The following is a 19,791-nucleotide window of genomic DNA, read 5'->3' on the forward strand; positions in this document are numbered from 1 at the left end:
CCTTTAGCAGAGACTTGGGAGCTTCCCTCCCTCTCTCGCCACGCTTGTACCCCCTACTACTGGCACCCCCGGTGCAAAACAGTACAGTGCTCTCGCACACCCCTTTGCTGGACGTACGGCCCAACGGCCGGAACCAGGATAAACCCGTGCGTGACTGTGTTGCCTCTTGCATCAACATCTGGGACGAGAAATACGCAGCATCATCACTAGTTGGGTCCGGGCCGCCGAGTCAGGACGCCGATACAAAGTAGGAAGGACATAAACAAAATCAAACTAACTTTAGAAAAAAATAAAAGAATTGTCTGCCTTTCAGAAAATTTGATTTGTCCATTTTTCCTATATTAGAACTGAAAATATTGATCACTCGTGATTTTACCACTCCTAATGAATAACACTGTGGTCCAATGACAAAACTGCAAAAATCAATGTTTGCCGTTTTATTTTTGCAAATTTCTCATTTCTAAGTCATGGTGAAACTATAAAGTTTCAGGGGGCTACTCAAGAACTTACCTATAAATTTGGCGATCGGCTTCAAAGCCTTGAGCCCTCGCGCTTACCGAATCCCCATCCGACCCCCCCCCCCCCCCCCCCCAACACCCACCCACCCAAGGATCCAATATTCGCCGGATTTGAGATCTGGTAGGTATCGGCGCGCGGATCCGGAGGAGACGCCACCAGTTTGTAGGGTTTGTTGGCTCCTTTGCGATCCGGAAGGTCATGGAGTACCGGCACCGCGCCTTCGACAGCAGCGGTGAGTCCCGTTTACTCGGTCGATTTGTTGTTCGTTTGATGCCGATTTCTGCGAGGAAGCCCCGCTCTGTCCGTGATATAGATGGAAGCAGCATTAGGCTGCAGGCGATTGTTTTCAGGATAGGTACAGATGCGTGCTCACTAGCGTGGTGTTGAAATTTTTATATTTTTTATATGGAAATGTGTAAACATGTCATGCCAAAAGAGCAAGCATATTAGTCTCAAGAAAAAATGCGCTATTTGTATCTTTCAGGGCTGATTGCATTGCATATTTTCGTTAATGTGAACTGTATCGATGGGCTAATGGGGGATAGTGTGGAAAATAGCGTGGCTTGGCTGATTAATGCTTTCGAAATACTGATGGGAGATCACTGCTTTGTAGTGCTGGGAGTAGAAAATGGTTTACAAATTGTTTCTTCCATGTAAATGTGAATATCATATAAATGTCACATATTTGGATTGGTGAAGAGTTGGACTGAATAGCATGTTGTTGTAGTATGACTGCATGAGGTGAGAGGTTATTGTTGTTGATACAACTTAAAGCTAAGTAACTTATTTAAACACTGTTATTTTGAGGAAACTTATTTTAGTATTTGCATTACTGGAAGATAGGTTTTAAATATGTAAACTTTATTAATGCTCTAAAATTGTTGCAAGATGTGTTTTTGACTTGTCTATAGCACTTGATTATTTCCCCCTAATTTTAGGGACCGATGATGAGCTCCCTCCAACATATAAATTTCGAGGACCAGGAGTTCATTTCAGTGGCTACTGGAGGTCGTTATCAGGCACACTTTCTCAGCCAAGACCACACAGCATTTTGGATACTGACATACATCAGATGGAACAACAAGCATATACTGGTGTTCTCAGAGCATTCAAAATGCAATCTGATGCCCTAACTTGGGTAATTTCAATGATGGAAAATTCTTAGTGGCTACCTTAACTTGTTTAATTCCTTGCTGAGGGAATTAAAAACCTTTTCTTTTTGTGCAGGAGAAAGAAAGTCTAATTACTGAATTAAGAAGAGAACTGAAAGTCTCTGATGAGGAACACAGAGCGCTATTAAACAAGGTCAATGAAGAGGAAGTTGTCCATAGAATAAGGTACCTGTGCAAAGGCTAAGGCACCTGCACTTGTTGAAATGAACAAACCAATAGCTTCAATACAACAACAACAACAACAACAACATAGCCTTTTTTCCCAAGCAAGTTGGGGTAGGCTTCAATAGCTTCAATAATGATTAAAAAAATCATTAATTTGTGCTTTGCGTTTCACAAACTTCTGTAGGCAGTCAAGGCAGGGAAATGGAATGCAATCTAGCTTGCATCGTAACAGTGTAGTTGCCCACAATCTTGTACCTCTAAAGAGGCAGAAGAAATACCATCATGTTCCTGTCTATTCACTCCCTGCGGGTCCCCAATCACCCATAATGCATTTACATGCCGTGGCAGGCAACAAGGCAAATACAGTAGGTTTGATGTGTTTCTGATCCTTTTTTTTCGCCATTAAGTATGTTCATCTACCATGCGCATGTGCACACATGTACAGAAGGCAGACCAGATGACAAATTGATCTTTTGAAATTATGCAAGTCAGGAAAGGAAATAGGCGGAATAGCCAAACTCGTCCTCGAACTATCCGCGGAAGCTCACTTTCGTCCCTCAACTACGAAATCGGCCATTTTCGTCCTCCAACTTTCGTGACCGGGTCATTTTCGTCCCTGATTTGTCGTCTAGCGCCACGCTGGCGTCCTCGTCAGCAATCCCAGTCAGCGGAGGTAGGAAATACCATCTGTACCTTCATTGGCAGTCATGTCCAACTCAATTGTTTCTGTGTATATGTCCACAGCCCCACTAGAACCTATCTCATCAAGCATGTCCATGCAGGATTTGTCATCTACAAGAAGTCTCATTCCACTATTTAGCTTTGCACCAATTGGCAACCATTACATCCTAACACATCTACGAAAGGTTGTGTGATCCAAAAGATGGCCATTGAGCTCCGGGATTGATAATTTGTCCTTCTCTATGTGTGATACTCCAAGATCCCCATTACAATATTGCATTTGTGACCCATCAAGAACAAATTCTCCATTGAAATGAAATCTAACAGTTAATACCTCGTCATCTCCCATATTAATTCTGCCCTACAGGTTTACTACATGGTCAAATTTCATCCAAAAACGAAATCAAAATCAGATCCTATGAGTAGAACTCGAACTCACCTCCAAGACGCGCCTCCAGTACACAAGATCTTCACTCCACAGATTCGCCAAACATAGAGCAGCCCGTCCAGAATGTCGCCCACCACGTCCCCAAACCCTAGTCCTCAAGAGCAGCCGCCATGGGTTAGGAGCAAGTGAGAGGCGGCTGTTATCCTCAGCCTGTATTAAAAGAAAGGAGGGGTAAAAGGGTCAGCCAACTATGCCACGAAACCCTAGCTGACGGGGATTGCTGACGAGGACGCTAGCGTGGCGCTAGACGACAAATCAGGGACGAAAATGACCCGGTCACGAAAGTTGGAGGACGAAAACGGCCGATTTCGTAGTTGAGGAACGAAAGTGAGCTTCCGCGGATAGTTCGAGGACGAGTTTGGCTATTTCACCAAGGAAATACAAGAGTATCTCATGTTGCTGCATCAGTTTTCACTGGCAATATTTCGTTGATGAGGAGCCAGAATTCATTAGCTGCTGTTTTGATACGCTATTACAGCTTTAGTGAACGCGTAATCAAGCATTGCCCTAAATCTTAATGTCTGATATTGTGCTATGTGAGCCTGGTCCAACACCCATCCAATTGTTTCGAAATCTTAGTTGTCAGTGAGCAGCATTTATGTAGTTAGTGTTGCATGCAATGTGCTCTATTGGCTGTTAAAAAGTGTCCCCTGACAGATGGCACCTGAAAACATAAGATGGGGCTCTGCCTATCAAACCCTTCCAAATCAAGTTGGTTGGCTGTCATCTGATGGTGCTATGCGAGGCACAGGAAGGATAGGTGAAAGGTTTCATGACCATGGGTATCATGCACCCAATGGCATCACCCTTTTCAACTACAATCATATTGATGTACCTAATAGTGGCAATCTTGTGAAGAAGGTACGTTGGTCAAGATTTTTTGGTGCAATTAAATGGAACATTGTTATTTCAGTTTCTTATGCATGTGTTGTTAACAGGTAGAGAGGGTATTATCCCATCCAGATGTGTATGCAATTCAAAAGGCAAAGAAACTGCTTATAGTAAGTTGGTTTTCTCTGTGCCCCCCTGTAGTTACGGAGAGATTTTGAACTGAAACTGCCATCCATTTCTTGAAAATTTACACAGTAAAATCATTATCATTGCAGGACCAAGAGCAGTCATTGCTTGATGCAATTGCAAAACTTGATGAAGCATCTGATGGTGAAAGTGGTAAGTTTCCCTGGGTTCTTAGAATTCATGAATCTGCTATTTAGATGAAGTACAATGTTAATAGACTGGGAAGTAGTAATTATTGATTACTGTTGTTTATAACACAGCAAACTCCATCTTTTTTGGTACTGAATTCTGGTATGCATGTAGTTCAGCAATGTATTATTTTGAGGATGTGCTGGCAGCTTTCACAATGTCTTTGGAATACCATAAAAAGTTGGCAAACCTGTGCCCTGTGGCATGTAAAAACTAATTATCAAATGCAGGTCAAGGGTAGTATAGATAAAGAGCATCTACTGTACAATGATTAAGAATAGATGTATCCTATAGTCCTTAAACTTTTTATTACCCTCTTTTTTTTTGTCAAAAATGGAGACATCTCACTGCATGCATTCCTTATCTCTGCTTTTTCTAAAAGGCTGTATAGGCAGTTGTCTGTTGTGTTGTGTATAACAAGGGGAAGGTCAACTCTACCTCCAATATGTAGCATTGTTACTCTGTTACTCTGCCATAGTGGCATAGAGCTGTAGGGGACTTAGAATTCTAATATCGATTTTTGCACGCATTGATCCTGTCTGGTCCATGTGCGAAGCTGAAGTCTGGAAATCCTGCTGCTAGACATAACGTGATTAGAATAGTCAAGTTTGAGAATTCCTAAAACATTTTGCATAGGTGAAGATGAACAATTATTGTACATTGTTTCCGATATAGATCATCACTAATAACTCTTTTTATAACAGATGATATTCTGCTCCTTGAAGGAAGGATTGGTGCTATATAGTTGGGTGACATGGGTGTTGAACTTATCAGTTAGGTGCAGAACTTCACATTACAAGCAGCAACTGGATATTTTGGAGTTCCCAGTTCAGACTGCTGGTTTGCAACTTATTGGTGTGGTAGGTTAGGTTCTTTAGCACTAGGGCGAATCTGCAAATGCTGTTATGGGAATGTGTATGCTCAACACCATGATGTTGTGATGCTATTTCAGCTGTAGTCGAGTGTAGTTAGCTATCTATGATTGTCCTTCAGAACTCAGGAGTTGTACTCTTGTAGATTTGTTGTCCACGGACATCCAGTGCTGCTGCTACTATCTAAGGATGCTTAAAGTTATATGTTATTATATAAACTTTGGTAGAGTTCATCCCGAACTTTGGTGGTTGTTTGGCAAAGCCCCAGCTCTTTTTTTTTTTTTTTGAAAAGAAAGCTCTATGAATTGTGAAGCTATAGCTGTGGGTATATCAGAGTTGTTTGGTTGAGCTATTTTTCTTTCTATTTTAGACTTAAAAAATATAGTCTCAAGGCTGAAGATCTTAGCATACAAACTCTAGATCTGAGGTGGAGCTGGGAGCTAGAGCTAAACAGGACCTTTGTTTAACCAAGCGCACGTATCTGACGGGAACGTAATCAGCAGGATCTGAGTTGTGTGCTGTCTACGTGTAGTTCATAAAGTATACAGTACTACTTACCAGATTCACGATATCACTCGGCAGGAGAGGTTTGTTAACAGAAACACTTATTTATAGAAGTCTATTGATTCATTATTGCAACGCGGGGATAGCTCAGTTGGGAGAGCGTCAGACTGAAGATCAAGGTCGCGTGTTCGATCCACGCTCACCGCATTGCCATTTTAATATTTTGTCACAATATTGTTCGCTTCTTTCCGTAGCACACCATCTCAAATGAACGAGTTAACCCAAAACACCACGTATTGTTCGCTTCTTTCCGTAGCACACCATCTCAAATGAACGAGTTAACCCAAAACACCACGTAACGGTTTTTTATTTCCTCGTTTTTTTTATGGTCTAGCAAACCAGCTCACTAGCACACTATCTCAAAGTAACAAGATAGGCAAAAACATCGTGCAACATTTTTTTTAGTTATTTCCTCGTTTCCTTTATGCCCTAGCAAAATAGCTCAGTAACAAGTTCATTTCAAACTCAATGCTGTGCTGCTTCAGATGAGCAGTGATGTAACACAATGCTCAGTAACAAGACTTACCTGGCTGGTTTTCCTTGGACAGCAGTTTCTGCTCTTCTGGCCTAGCAAACCAGCTCACTAGCATACTATCTCAAAGTAACAAGTTAGGCAAAAACATCATGCAACATTTTTTTGGTTATTTCCTCGTTTTCTTTATGCCCTAGCAAAATAGCTCAGTAACAAGTTCATCTCAAACACAATGCTGTGCTGCTTCAGATGAGCAGTGATGTAACACAATGCTCAGTAACAAGACTTATCTGGCTGGTTTTCCTTGGAGAGCAGTTTCTGCTCTTCAGTATAAGTTACAAAATTCAGTCCATAACATACATGACGATAGTTTGAAAAGAAATCGTCTTCCTTCCAAGTCCCATGAGAGGCGCAGGTCAGTTCATCCAGTTTCTCCGTACGAAACCAAGAAGCACCCTTACACCACTCGCAAGTGGCAATACAGTACAAGCTCGGAACCCTCCTACAGGCTACAACCTACAGCATTTACACAGCTGAGACTGACTATCACTTCCTAATGCCTCCCAATCCGATCCCCCTCACTTCCTCCCCCCGCGCTTGCCCCCGCCGCCCCTTCCCCTCTTCGCGGGCGGTGGCGACGGGGGCGCGGCTGCACGCTTCGGGGGCCTGCCGACATTTCTCCTCCCCGGCGGAGTGCCCCTCTTGGAGCCAGAGCCACCTGGGGCCTCCTTCTTGCCCTCACTGCCCTTCCCGGCCTTCTTTTGCTCCGCCGCAGCGGAGAGCTTCAGCGTCTCCAGCAGCGACACGCGCTCTGTCGAGGGGGCCGATCCTTGCTTCATCCGGTTCAGAAAGTTCACGGCATTCCGCTTTTTGGCAGCCCCAGCGCCGCTCCCCGCCGCGCCGGAACCGCCTTTCTTGTCAGGCTTCCTCGTCCCTTCAGCGGGCCCATCGCTTTCCGAGTCGTCGTCCCCTGTCTTCTGATTTGAAGCTGCCTTCCTGGCAGGGGCGGCGCGGGTCTTGTTCGTTCTCAACCCCCGCGGCGCCTTGTCCTTGGCGCCGCCCGCCTTCTTCTTGCCCGCCTCGTTCTCCTCCTCCTTGTCGGTCTCTGCCTTCTCAGCCTTGTCATCCTTGGAGGCCGCGGCAGCAGCCTTGGCAATGGAGCTCCGCTTCCGGCAGACGATGATGGCGGCCGTCTTCTCCAGCAGCGAGCCGACGTCAGCCTCTGCCTTGGCCTTCTTGGACGCCGGGGCCGCAGCCTTACCCGAGTTCCCGGGCTGGTCCTGGCGGAGGAACGCGGCCATGTGGTTGGAGACAAGGGCGCGCATCCGCGCCGCGGCGGCGTGCTCGGGCGAGCCGCGCGGGAAGAAGACTAGCGCGTTGGCGCAGAGCAGGAGGAGGTCGCGGTAGAACTCGGACGCGGAGCCGTAGCACGCGCCGCCGCCGCCGCCACCGCCAACCAGCTTGGATCTGACCGTCTCCAGGTCCACGTGGCGCCTGATGGTGCTCCTGTATTTCGCATCATCCTGCGAGCAATTTTGGCCGGTCGGTCAGCGGAAAAGCCAATAAAAATTGCCATCCATCCAAAGAAAGGGTAAATACTTGTTGAACATAAAATGAATTCCAAAATGAATCAAATCAAATTAAATGGAAAGAGGGAGAACAAATTTATACACGCAAAAGCAGCTGAAAATGGACGCACGCAGCTTGCACGTGATAGCATGATGTTTGTTTCTCCCTTGAAAGGATCGCAGCTTATTTTAGTCGCACACCCACGGCAACACGGGACAATGGCCATCAAGGTGGGCCCACGCGTCATTGTTAACCTCCACGTGGCGGCGCACCATTGGGCCTTTCCATGTACCACCCGCGAAGGCGAACCGCGCCACCACCACCACCAGCACCACCCACCAACGCATCTCGGCCCTTATCTCCAGCTCACCACGCCCCGGATCGGACGGCGCCCCCGATCTACACGCCTCGCGCGGCACGGCCGCGGGTGACGAGCGCGAGTACGTGGGCGCATGCACCGCCGGGTCCATTACCGCGGCCACCCGACGCGTCCGTACGGCCACGTTCAGCGCTCGCCGGCGGCGACGACGCGAGGTGGTCGCTTTTGCGTGTGCACGCAAAGCAGACCACCGGGACGACGCGATGATCTCGCGCGATTAGGGGTGTGTTTATATGCCCCAAAAACCGCCTAAAATCTAAATTTTCCATCACATCTCCATCACATCGAAACATTAAATATAGCAAATAACCTTTACATGAAGTACTAAATGTAGATAAATAAAAAAAAATAATTGCATAGTTTTGATGTACGTTGTGAGACGAATCTTTTGAACCTAGTTATTTTGAACTTAGTTAGTTCATGATAGAACAATATTTACCACAAACAAACAAAAAATACTACAATATACTACAGTGTCCGATGTGACTTTTTCTCCCACTTGTCCAAGGATCTAAACACACAGCCTAGGTGTCGAGCACTAGACATATCGCGAGATGATCAGGAGGCGGATGCTCCTCTGACAGCGGTTTGGGCGCTTGTGTTTGGAGGGCTCGGTAGTTTCAGATTTTACACGGGGTGAAGAAATGGGTGGGAGATCAGGGGAGCGGTTAATTTCTCTTTTCTTTTTCCCGGCTTACTGCGTGTAGAAAAACGAATGGGAGGGGAGAATTGATTTTTTTTTTTACCTGGCTCTCGAGCCGCTGCTCGAACACGGAGCCCGGCTTGCTGGTCCGCACCGACTCGAGGAACGCGAGCAGCGCCTCGGACTCCGCCGCGGGGAGGGCCGCGCGCGCCGACGGCGACGCCGAGGCCTCCTCGGTCTCCGCCTCCTCCCCGCCCTCGCCACCGCCGCCGCCCTCCCGAGCGCGGCGGCGGGACGGGCTGGCCGAGCTCTGCACGTCGCTGCTCTCCTTGTCCGCCTCCTTTGACCCGGCCACCGACTCGCCGGAGACCTCCTCCCGCTTCACGTCCACCGACACGCCGCCGGCGGCGGCGGCCTCCTCCTCCTTCGCCGCCGCACCGCCGTCGCCGGCGGCGGAGGCGGTGCCGGTGCCGGTGTCGCTCACGGGCCGTTTCAGATCTGACGAGTTGGACTCCCTGCATGACCGCCCGGACTCGCCGCCGGAGACGCGATCCTCCCCTCCGGCGGCGTCGTCCTCCAGCGATCCCTTCCCCGCCGCCGGCTCCTCGCCCTCCTCCGCCTTCGCCGCCGGCGGGTCGGCCTCGCCGGAGAAGCTCCGCTCCCTCTCCTCCTTGAGCCGTTTCACTTTGGATTGCAACGACCTAATCATTCCGATGAGGGACAAAAAAAAATGTAATGAGCATTTCCGCCAGGGAAAAACAGCGGCCGCCCGATCAGCATCAGACGGCTCACGGCGCGCCGCGGCTGATCGAACACGACCGGCTTTAAACGCATTTTGATGTTTTTCTCATTATTGTCCAGGCTGTTGATTTTTCCTTCCTTCCCCCTTTACCCGATCGAGAGGTCGTATCGCTCAACCTCGCGGCGGAGCTCGGCGACGCGCAGCTTGCGGAGCTCCTCCACCCACCCGTCGGCGGCGGTCGCGTCGGGGTCCTCGTCGGCGTCGGCGCCGCCGCCGTCACCGTTCTCGGCGCCGGCGGCGAACCGGCGGTGGAGGAGGCGGAACCGGAGGCGGCACCCGGTGGGCGAGAGGCGCGCAGCGGCGGAGGCGGGGCAGCGCGACTGGACCTCCATGGCCACGGAGTCCCAGCTCGCCGTGCCGTGCCGCCGCACGGCGCACGCCAGGAGGAGCTCCTCCCACGTGCCCCAGATCTCGCCGGCGGCCGCCGCCGACGAGGTCCCCGGCGAGACGCCGGGATCGTCCGATCTGGCCGTCATCCTCGCCTCCCCTGCCGTACGGGCTCCGCGTGCAGGCGTTCAGTGGCGGCGGCTCACAGCGCCGCCTCCATGGATCGGGATGAGAGGTGAGCTAGGGTTTGGTAGGTCTGGTGGGGCTAGCCCCCCGCCCTCGTGCCTTCGCCCCACCTCCTGGCTACCTATCTCCTCCCTGTGTGGTTCGTCAAGGTTTTGGTTCCGGCCCCCATCCCCACCACCTGGTCCTTTTCGCCCCTCTCGTTTATTTTTTCTCCTCCTCTTTCTTTATTTGGTTCGGTTTCAGAAATGGAGCCGGTGAAGCCCCTTTGGGCAATTCTGAGGTTCTGCGCGGGTCTTTCGCGAAATGGGAGTGGGACCAAATTGAATTTTCCAAACAATTCATGCCCGGGCCTACCTACCATTATTCAAACGAATTTTCAATTCTGAAATTCTCCCCTGCATCATGGCGGGCGCCCGGCCACCGTACCAAATAACCCGGCAAATCGTGTGGTGGTATGCGACTGTTCTTTATGTAGGTGGTGACCGGAGCCTCGAGAAAGAAATGGCGCGGCCGCCAGCTCCGCTGCTTCTACGGTTTTACCCCTCGAGAGGCTCCCTAACTCAGTCTGAGTGCGTGTCGATTCCTTGAGCTCTATGCCCCTCTCATGTAGTACTCTGATTTCGACGACTTGGCATGGAATATTTAGCTTGAGTCTGTGCTCAGTCTCTCACTTTATCAGACTGAATGTATATTAGTTTTCATTGGAACTAAGGGAGTGTTTAGTTGGTGAAAAATTTTGGCGAATTTTTTTTTGCGAAGAGAAGTGGTAATTATAAAACTAATTACATATCTCATATAGAAATCGCAAAATAAATCTAATAAGGATAATTAGAGGCTAATTAATTCATGATTATCAGATAGCTACTGTAACTGTTGCAAATCATGAATTAAGTAGGCTCATTAGATTTGTCTCGCAATTTACAGCTCATTCGTGTAATAAGTTATTTTTCGCCTATATTTAATACTTAATGCATGTAAGATTTTTTTGATATAATAAGTGAACAATTTGGGGTGGGAAACTAAACAGGGCAAATATTCTTGATGCAGCAAATGCATGCCATGGTCAGTGTAAACTCTGATACGAAAGACTAATCAACTAGAGATAATTCATTACGTTTGGTGATATGAATGGATGTTGTTGCCAGACGTACAACTCCTTGCTTGTTCTTTCTTGATTTTGTTGATCATATGCACATCTTTCCTTACTTGATCTCACTGATCATCTGTCCGATAATCGCATAGCTTGGGTGTTCCAAAACAGGAGTACTTAATTTTTCTCTTCCATTTTATTTAAAAAACTGAACTTGCTTGCAAAATTAGGACTAGGGGTGGTAATGGACCGTAGCCCTAATGCTCTCTTAATAATTCAACTTAGCCCTTAATTTTTTGTTCAAAATTGTATAACATTTGAGCCCAGTCCTTAGATTATCTAGGCTAAAAATTAAGATCTTTTACTACCCACTGAGCAGGACAATTTCCTCTCCGCTCCAAATTTTGCTTACAAGAGAGGCTTAATCATCTCTCTTGGTGCATCTGATTAGCACCTGTGTTTGGTCGCCACTTACCAGAACAATACCTGTTTGAATCTGGTTAGTTTTAAATTTACTTTGCATCCAGCAGGATTCGAACCTGTGGCCTTTTGACTCGCGAAAAGCTTCTCTGCCACCCCACCTACACAACACATGTGGCTTTAAATGGGATGTCTTCCTTTCAAACTAACCCGTAAACAATCATTTAGTACCGATTGAAGTCACCAACCAGGACCAAAGACTCCTTTGATCCGGATTGGAGCCACCAACCGAAATAAAAGGGTCACCCATTGGTTTCGGTTGGTGGCTCCACCCGAAATTAAGTGTCCAGAGCCTTTGGTTCGGGTTGGAGCCACCAACCGGGACAAAAAAGGTCATTTTGTCCCGGTTGGTGCCTCCAACCGGGACCAAAGGTCTCTGTCCCCCGCCCATTCGGCTAGCCGTTGGACCGGGATAAAAGCCACTTTTGGTCCTGAGCCCAATGGCAGTCAGAACAAATGGCCTGGATCAAAGGTCTATTCTGTAGTAGTGGTCGGATTCACCAGGAACCAGGTAAAGAGCTAACCACCAAGCATTATGAATCTATGATTATGGCAGGACGCTCGCGCATTGACGCACTATGCACCTCCGGCCTCGCATCAGGTTCTTTATATACAAGCTGAACGAAGGCAACTAGAAGCAGAAGAAAATAGCAAGACCCAGCCAGGAAAAAGACACTAGAGAGAGGCATGTGATGCATTCTCCTCGTCTACGCTGATGATTTCGTATGGGTATTGTAGGGGTAGTCTTGAACAAAAGCCTCTCGACGAGTTCTCCGCTTTGAACGTAACCAGTGACCGCATGTATGAGTATGGGAGGCTTCAGGATTGATTCTCGGCCAATGATTTCTTATGAACGGCAGATGGAAGCCGTCGGCTTGCTTGTCGCTCGTGACAAGCCGTCGCAAGATCAAGAGGAACTGGAGCACCTGCGCTCTGGAGAGTCCTCGATCGAGAGGAACGTGAGGCTATGTGCACTAGCTTCCTCTACACGTTCCTCAGGGCCGTACCAAGGATTTGGAGGCCCTGGACCCTGGTGCAAAATATGTAATGAGGCCTTATTTAAAAAATATAAATAAAAAATTTAAGTATGTATTCATGCTAAAAGAATAAATTCAAATTAAGGGAAGAAAGTGAAGTGCATGCTAACCAATAAAGATAGAAAATTGTGATCAAATATCGATGCAAAATGCGATGACGTGGCTTTAATATAACGAGGCCCTAAGAGCAACTCCAGTGGGGCTGCTAAATTTGGGTGAGCAAAAGCCCATTTAGAAGTCCAATTCTAAATTTTACTCACCCAAATATGGGCCTCCACTCCAGCAGGCTGAGTAAACTGGGCTTCCATTTTTTCATCTGTCAAATGGGCCCCACCTGTCATTCCCTCGTCACCCCCACCCACCTCTCTCACCCGTTCCAACCCCCGCGCCGCCGCCGCCCTCCACCCCGCCACCGCCCGCTTGTCGTCCCGCCACCGCTGCTCCGCCCCTCGTCCTCTCCCACAACGCGCTCGGCGGCGGCATCCCCAGCGGCCCCGTGCGGGACCCGCTCGTCCACCTCGACCTCCGCGGGAACCACCTCTCCGGCGTCGTCCCGCCGCTGCCGCCCACGCTGCTGCTGCAGCTCGATGACGACGTCCCCGCGGCGAACCGGCTCAAGATGTCGCGGAGCTGTGGCGTTGGCCTGGAGGACGCTCACCGCGGCCACCTCCCCGCGCCCGCGCCCGGCAAGAAGCAGGCGCCGGCGGCTCGCAGATCCGGGGAGGAGGAGGAGGAGGAGGACCGGAGGCAGGCAGGCGGGCCGGCGGCGTCAGCTAGGGTGGCCGGCGGCGTGGCGTCGGCAGGGGAGGGGCGGCCGGCGGCATGGCGTCCGCGGGGGCGGGGCGGGGGCGGCGGCGGCGTGCGGGGCGGGGGCGCTCGCCCTGCGTGCGACGGATCGGCACAGCTCCGAGAAAATGAAAAAAAAAGGGTGGGGCCCACAGTTGGCAGCCCAAATAGAAGGCCACCAAATTGGGGAGTGGGATGAGAAATTTGGAAGGGCTACCAAAATGGCAGCCCATTTACTCTCCCTGTTGGAGATTGATTTTTTGTGTCCACCGCCTAAATCTTGATTTGGTAGCCCATTTGCTCGTCCTGCTGGAGTTGCTCTAACATCAACAAGTCCACCAAATAAGCAGTCCAGGAGGCAAGAAGCTAATATCACATTCACACACACTACATTCTCATCCTAATTGAGAAATATGAAATTAGATAGACTATGAGAGGGGCCACATGCGCAGATACGCAGGGCCAGGGCGTCCGCGTCCATCCGTCCGTCATCCGCAGGCCCTAGGCGCTCGAATTTAGGAAGGACGTGTAATGCTAATTGGATTTAGGAGGTCATTGGGCTTAATTAGGAACTAAATTAACCATTAATTAGGGGGCCCTCAGTTTGGGGGGCCCGGTGCAGTCGCTCCTATTGCACTGGGCGATCTACGGCCTGCAGTAAGCGTTTACAGTAAAATTATCTGCACCGGGTCCTGTAAAACCATATCTCGCTGTGTTCGCTTGGCTTGTCAGCCAACCAGTCAGCAGTATTGTTCTCTCATACTAAATCAGCACTAGCCACCAGCTACCAGTCAGTCAGCAGTACTGTTTTCTCATAACAAATCAGCACCAGCTATCAGCCACAGCCAAACGAACACAGCGATGGTAAACAAGAGGAAGGTGCTGATTTCGACGACTTGGCATATTTAGCTTGAGTTTGTGCTTAGTCTCTCACTTTATCATGTTGAATGTATCCTAATTATGAATGTGGAGTAGTTTTCAATAGAACTAATTTGCTTTAGGCAGCAAATGCATGCCATGGTCGATGTAAACTCTGATACGAAAGACTAATCAACTAGAGATAATTCGTTACGTTTGGTGATATGACTGGATGTTGCTGCCAGACGTGCAACTCCTTGCTTGTTCTTTCTTGATTTTGTTGATCATATGCACATCTTTCCTTACCAGATCTCACTGATCATCTGTCAGATAATCAAGTCGCATAGCTTGGGTGACAGTAGCTTCCAAAATAGAAAGTTTTTTTCTCTTCCATTTTTTTAAACTGAACTTGCTTGCAAAATCAAGCCTACGCAGGACAATTTCCTCTCCGCTCCAAATTTTGCTTACAAGAGAGGCTTAAGGTCTGTTTAGTTCCCAAAATTTCTATTGGGATACAATAACTTCGAACGTTTAACCACTAATTAGGAGTATTAAATGTGGATAACTGATAAAACTCATTCCATAACCCATGAGTAAAATCGCGATATAAATCTAATTAGGAGTATTAAATGTGGATAACTGATAAAACTCATTCCATAACCCATGAGTAAAATCGCGATATAAATCTAATGAACCTAATTATGCAATGATTAGACAATATCGTGTTACAGTAAATAATATCTAATGATGGATTAATTAGGTTTAATAGATTCGTCTCGCAATTTCTCGTCCATCCGTGTAATTAGTTCTATAATTAGTCTATATTTTATACTTCTAATTAGTGTTGTAAAAGTTGAACAAAAAATCAAAAAAAATTGGCAACTAATCATCTCTCTTGGTGCATCTGATTAGCACCTGTGTTTGGTCACCACTTACCAGAACAGTACTGGATAGATTCTGGTTTTGCCTGGTTTTGGGCATTTCTTTCAGGCTTGCCTGAACAAAGGTATACATAGTAAACGCATCAACGGGAATATCCGATTCACCCGGACACAAGGTAAAGAGCTAACCACCAAGCATTATGAAGCTATGATTGTGCAGGACGCTCCTGCATTGACGCACTGTACTGCCTATACACCTCCGGCCTCGCATCATGTTCTTTATATACAAGCTGAACGAAGGCAACTAGAAGAAGAAGAAAATATATAGCAAGATCCAGCTAGGAAGAAGACACTAGAGAGGTGGGAAATCAACTTAGAGAGGAAAAAAAATGCTAAAGCTTCAGGCATGTGATGCATCCTCCTCTACTGCGCTGATAATTTCGTATGAGTAACAAAAGCCTCTCGACGAGTTCTCCGCTTTGAACCTAACCAGTGACCGCATGTATGAGTATGGGAGGCTTCAGGATTGATTCTCGGCCAGTGCTTTATTAATCTTCAGTAGATGGAAGCCATCGGCTTGCTTGGCGCTCGTGACGAGCCGTCGCAAGATCAAGAGGAACTGGAGAATCTGCGCTCTCAAGAGTCCTCGATCGAGAGGAAAGTGAGGACGAGTCGTCGCGAGAGTCCACTCCTCTCTGTGCAGGAGGAACTAGGGGACTTCGACAGTCGTCGTCGTGCTCTGCAGCGCATTCGGGTGTCACTCTTAGACAGGGATGCGTCACTTACAGGTGGGGCGACCTAAATCAGTTCCTATGTGTTAGGATGGCAAATAGGTAGCCATTCACTCCGTAAGAGGATGGTAGATAGTTAATTATACAGGTTCGTGGCTAGGCAGCTTCAGTCTCATTACAGTCACGCTTTTTTTTAATTTATTTTAACAAGGGCGACAGAAGGCCTAAGCAGCTCCAATGTATTGAATCTAAATGGATGCCACACATTGGGCTGCCCTATGCATTCTTCTCGCATTCAGATTGTGAAGCTGAACTAGTTTTTTTTTTTTGAAAAGCAGCATTATATAAATTTAACTTATCGTTACAAAGGATAGCTCGGATTGCATCCGGAGCATCATTACACCAAACTGATTCAGAGAACTGCTCAGCTATTCTAGCCATTACATGAGCTGCCTCATTGCAACTTCTACGATTAAAAATAAAAGAGACAGGAGCCCCATAGACTAAATTCTTCACATCACGAACAATAACTCCAACTTGAGATCTATCTTGAAGTGGGGAATTTATCTTCTTGATGATATTTTGACAGTCAGATGCCACAATGACTTGCTGAAGATTATGTTCTTGTGCAAAAAGAACAGCACATCGAACCGCCAAAGCTTCGGCCAACTCAGGATCATCAACTGTATGGATCATCTTACAAAAAGCCATTTTGAAATCCCCCACATGATCTAGCACAGAAATGATGCAGCTGGAGGAAGCTGAACTAGTTGCTCACATGATCCAGCACAGAAATGACCAGACCACTCCTTGAACACATGGCTAATCAAGCAGCACGGATACATGAGCAGCACGGAACCATGACTAACAGTAGCGGATTGCTAGAGCTAGTAAAGCTGTACCTGCGAAATTAACAGCGGCATGCTAGCCCGCGGCGGCGAGCTGCCGAGCCGTGCAGTGGCCGCCGTGGCTTAGCTCACCGCAGGCGCGCCTCCAATGCCTTCTTGAGCTCCTCGCCCACGTCGTCCGGCGCGGCCGCCTTCTCGGGCACGGGTTCCCTCGCGGCGCCCCGGGGGCGGTCCGGCTTCGTGGGGAACGCGTGGTAAGGCTGCTGCGGCGGCGGCGCAGTCGCCGCCACCCTGCCCTCGCCTCGGGCACCGGCGGCAGCCACGGGCGTGCTCCTCCTGCTGCTCCTCCTGATCTCGGCGCGGAGGTCCTCCACGGCGCGCCGCAGCATCATGTTGTCCACGTTCAGCGACTCCAGCTGTCGCCTCACCAGCGAGAACGCCGCCGCCTCGCCGTCTCCCGGGCCGTCCGGCGCGTCCACGCACAGCGGGGAGGGGTTCCTGCTGTCCACGTCGGCGCGCGGGGACCGTTCGATGGAGAGCTTGCTCATGACCAGCAGCGGCATCTTGCTGACGGGCGCGCGCGCGCCCTTGCTGCTGCGGCCGCCGCCGTCCGCGAGCAGCTCCGGCGGCACGCGCAGGCCCCAGTTGAACCGCAGGCTCACCCTGCCCCACAGCGGGAGCACGCTCCGCGTCGTCAGCCGCATCCCGGACAGCAGCGCGCCGACCCCGCTCTTCGTCCCCGCCGCCGCCACGTCCGCCGCGAGCCCGCTCCCGGTGAACGAGAACGACGGCCTGTAACCGAACTCCTGCTCGCGGACGTGGCCGAGGCCGTCGGCGTCGGGGTGCGCCTCCCCGACCTTACGGGGCGCCGGGGCAGCGCCGTCGGAGGGGGAGCCGAGCGTGTGGGAGAGCGAGAAGTCGCCGAGGCGGGGCTTGAGCCGGAGGAAGAAGGCCGGCGTGGACGAGTCGGAGGAGAGGAGGTTGAACTCGGCGGCAAGCACGAAGGGCGCGCGCGCCGGGGAGCCGAGCGGGCCGAGCCCCGCGCGGACGGTGAGCGCGAAGGGGAGGCCCGGGTCGTTGGGGCGGTACGAGAGGCGGAGCGCCGGGCCCGACGCGAAGGCGGTGGAGAGGTCGAAGCGGAGCTCCCGCGGGTCCCCGCCCGCCGCGAGGCCCGACTGGAACGGCAGCCCGAGCACGCCGACCGGCACCTTGGCCCGCATCAGCGGCCGGTCGTCGTCGCGGAACTTGATCGACGCCTTCATCGGGCTCGCCGGCTGCTCGGTTCCGTGCTGGTGGTACGGGGGCGGGTTAGCGGCGGAGACCAAGCAGTTCCGGGGCGCCGCTGCCGGCGAGATGGATCCCCCGCCGCGACTGCGAGGTGGGGATCGATTCGGATTGGGAGTGGATGGCACTAGCAGTCAAGCAGAGGCAGCGTGTGGCCGTGTGGGTGGGGCGGGCGTGTCCGTTCTTCCCTTCCTCTTTTGCCTGCCTTTCGCGTGTAATTACGGGAGGCGTGCCATCCGCCTCGGCCCTGGCTACTTCCGGCGAGACCACAACCGGGTTCGTCGTTGTGGGTGGGAAGCAGCCTGCAGCTCCTCTGCCGACGGAGAAGCCGTGCTTCATGCCAATTGATCGCACGCAATCTGTACGGTGGATGAATTTCTCAGTTTAGTTCCGCGAAAAGTTCCTAAAAATTTTCACTGACACACATCACATCGAATTTTACGATATATGCATGGAATATTAAATGTAGTTAAAAATATAACTAATTACATAATTTGATTGTAAATGACGAGACGGATTTTTTGAGAGTAATTACTTCATAGTTAGATAATAATTGTCAAATAAAACCGAAACGTGCTACAGTAAATTTTTCGCGAACTAAACACATCCAGAAAAAAGTGGAAGTTTTGCAATCAAGGCTGTGATGAATTGCTTCTTCATCACCAAAACTGAGAATGGTACTGCAGAGTTGGTACAAGCATTTGATGTCATTGATCTCGAGATGCGGAGCAGCGAGACGGGAAACCTTCTTCATGTTGTTTTGATGAACGCTTCCCCTCTTTATGATGAGGTTTCATTGCTCAAGTCATTTCTAGTTGAGGAAACTTTGCCCCCGCGTCGTCTCCCTAGGGGCGACTCCGGCGGCGCCCCAGCCCCACCGCCGCCACTACACTCTAGGCCTCCTCTCCACCTCGCTGCCGCCGGAGCAGGGCACTAGAAGCCTGTGTGCCTGCTAGGAAGGCGGCGGCAGGGTTTCTCCCTTCTTCCGGGATGCGCTCGCCCCCGGACTTCGGCGTGCCGGCTCCGGACTTGTAGGGCGGCGGCGGCGACCCGGGGGCGGCGGATCCGGCGCCCCCAGGTCCGGATCTACGCGGCAGCGCGGGTGCTGGGGTGCGCGCGGAGGTGCGCGACGAGGGCGGCCGCCTCATGCCGTTGGCGACGTGGTGGGCCTCGGCGCCGAGGAGGTGGTGCGGTGCTGTGCGCGTCATGAAGCTCGACGCGGACGCCGGCTGCTCCCGCGCGGTGGAGGACGAGAAGGGGGGCTGCCCGGCGAGATGAGGCTCGGCGCCAGCCTCCGCCAGGGGTGCACGGCTATCCAAGCCATCCTTGGCGCAGTTGCGCGCGGGCGGCGCGTCGCCGCAGCGTGCGGATGAGCGCACGGGGCCGCAAGAGGCAGACGCACAGGAGGCGGCGTGGCCAGACACCACGGCCGAGTCGGTGCACTGGCGACCGGGGTCGGCGCCCTCAAGACGGGGCGAGGTGTGCGTTCGGCGGCAGAGTCGCCCCCCCGGGGAGACCACGCAACAGCTTCGGCCTACGGCGGGCGGGCGTGGTGGGGGTCTGGGCCGCAGTCGTGGAGGCGGCAGGAGCGGTTGCTACGCGGCGGCGGCTGCCTGTGGGCTGCGGGAGCGGAGGCGTGCAGGCCTGCGAGGAGCAGTGGCGGCGCCATGTTCGGCGCTACTGGCGGCGAGCAAGGCAGAGGTGGGGTTTCTATGGCATGGCACGTGGAGGCGCAGTGGCAGTGTCGCCCTCGAGGGGCTGTCATGGCATTGGTACCGGTTTGTCGTGCCG

At 50.8% G+C, this 19,791-nt stretch overlaps 3 protein-coding genes and 1 non-coding gene across 5 annotated transcripts; 2 read left to right on the forward strand and 2 right to left on the reverse strand.

Annotated features, from left to right (window-relative positions):
* The first annotated feature begins 545 nt into the window (after positions 1-545).
* On the forward strand, positions 546-5,303 carry LOC120679183 (protein EMSY-LIKE 3-like). Of its 2 annotated transcripts, none has more exons than XM_039960694.1 (8): positions 546-751; positions 1,458-1,657; positions 1,747-1,856; positions 2,041-2,221; positions 3,643-3,846; positions 3,924-3,986; positions 4,092-4,155; positions 4,896-5,303. In XM_039960694.1, exons 1-8 carry the CDS (start codon positions 718-720, stop codon positions 4,934-4,936), a joined length of 897 nt encoding a protein of 298 aa, XP_039816628.1. In that variant the 5' UTR covers positions 546-717; the 3' UTR covers positions 4,937-5,303. The 2 variants fall into 2 exon arrangements, with proteins under 2 accessions (XP_039816628.1, XP_039816627.1); XM_039960693.1 differs by having other exon boundaries at positions 595-751; positions 1,431-1,657.
* Positions 5,304-5,703: 400 nt separating this feature from the next.
* TRNAF-GAA lies at positions 5,704-5,774 on the forward strand. Its single transcript has one exon. It is a non-coding gene; the product is annotated as a tRNA-Phe (tRNA).
* A 595-nt stretch (positions 5,775-6,369) lies between these two features.
* LOC120679014 lies at positions 6,370-10,462 on the reverse strand. The gene is made up of 3 exons (XM_039960502.1): positions 9,583-10,462; positions 8,794-9,391; positions 6,370-7,622 (listed from the first exon to the last, which is right to left on the reverse strand). The coding sequence occupies exons 1-3, from the start codon at positions 9,966-9,968 to the stop codon at positions 6,678-6,680; spliced, it is 1,929 nt and encodes a 642-aa protein (XP_039816436.1). The 5' UTR covers positions 9,969-10,462; the 3' UTR covers positions 6,370-6,677.
* A 5,723-nt stretch (positions 10,463-16,185) lies between these two features.
* Positions 16,186-18,278, reverse strand: LOC120679241. Its single transcript, XM_039960791.1, has 2 exons — positions 16,771-18,278; positions 16,186-16,690 (listed from the first exon to the last, which is right to left on the reverse strand). The coding sequence occupies exon 1, from the start codon at positions 17,976-17,978 to the stop codon at positions 16,845-16,847; it is 1,134 nt and encodes a 377-aa protein (XP_039816725.1). The 5' UTR covers positions 17,979-18,278; the 3' UTR covers positions 16,186-16,690; positions 16,771-16,844.
* Between the last annotated feature and the right edge of the window lie 1,513 nt (positions 18,279-19,791).

This window comes from Panicum virgatum, chromosome 6N (assembly GCF_016808335.1).
Source record: "Panicum virgatum strain AP13 chromosome 6N, P.virgatum_v5, whole genome shotgun sequence".
NCBI lineage: Eukaryota > Viridiplantae > Streptophyta > Magnoliopsida > Poales > Poaceae > Panicum > Panicum virgatum.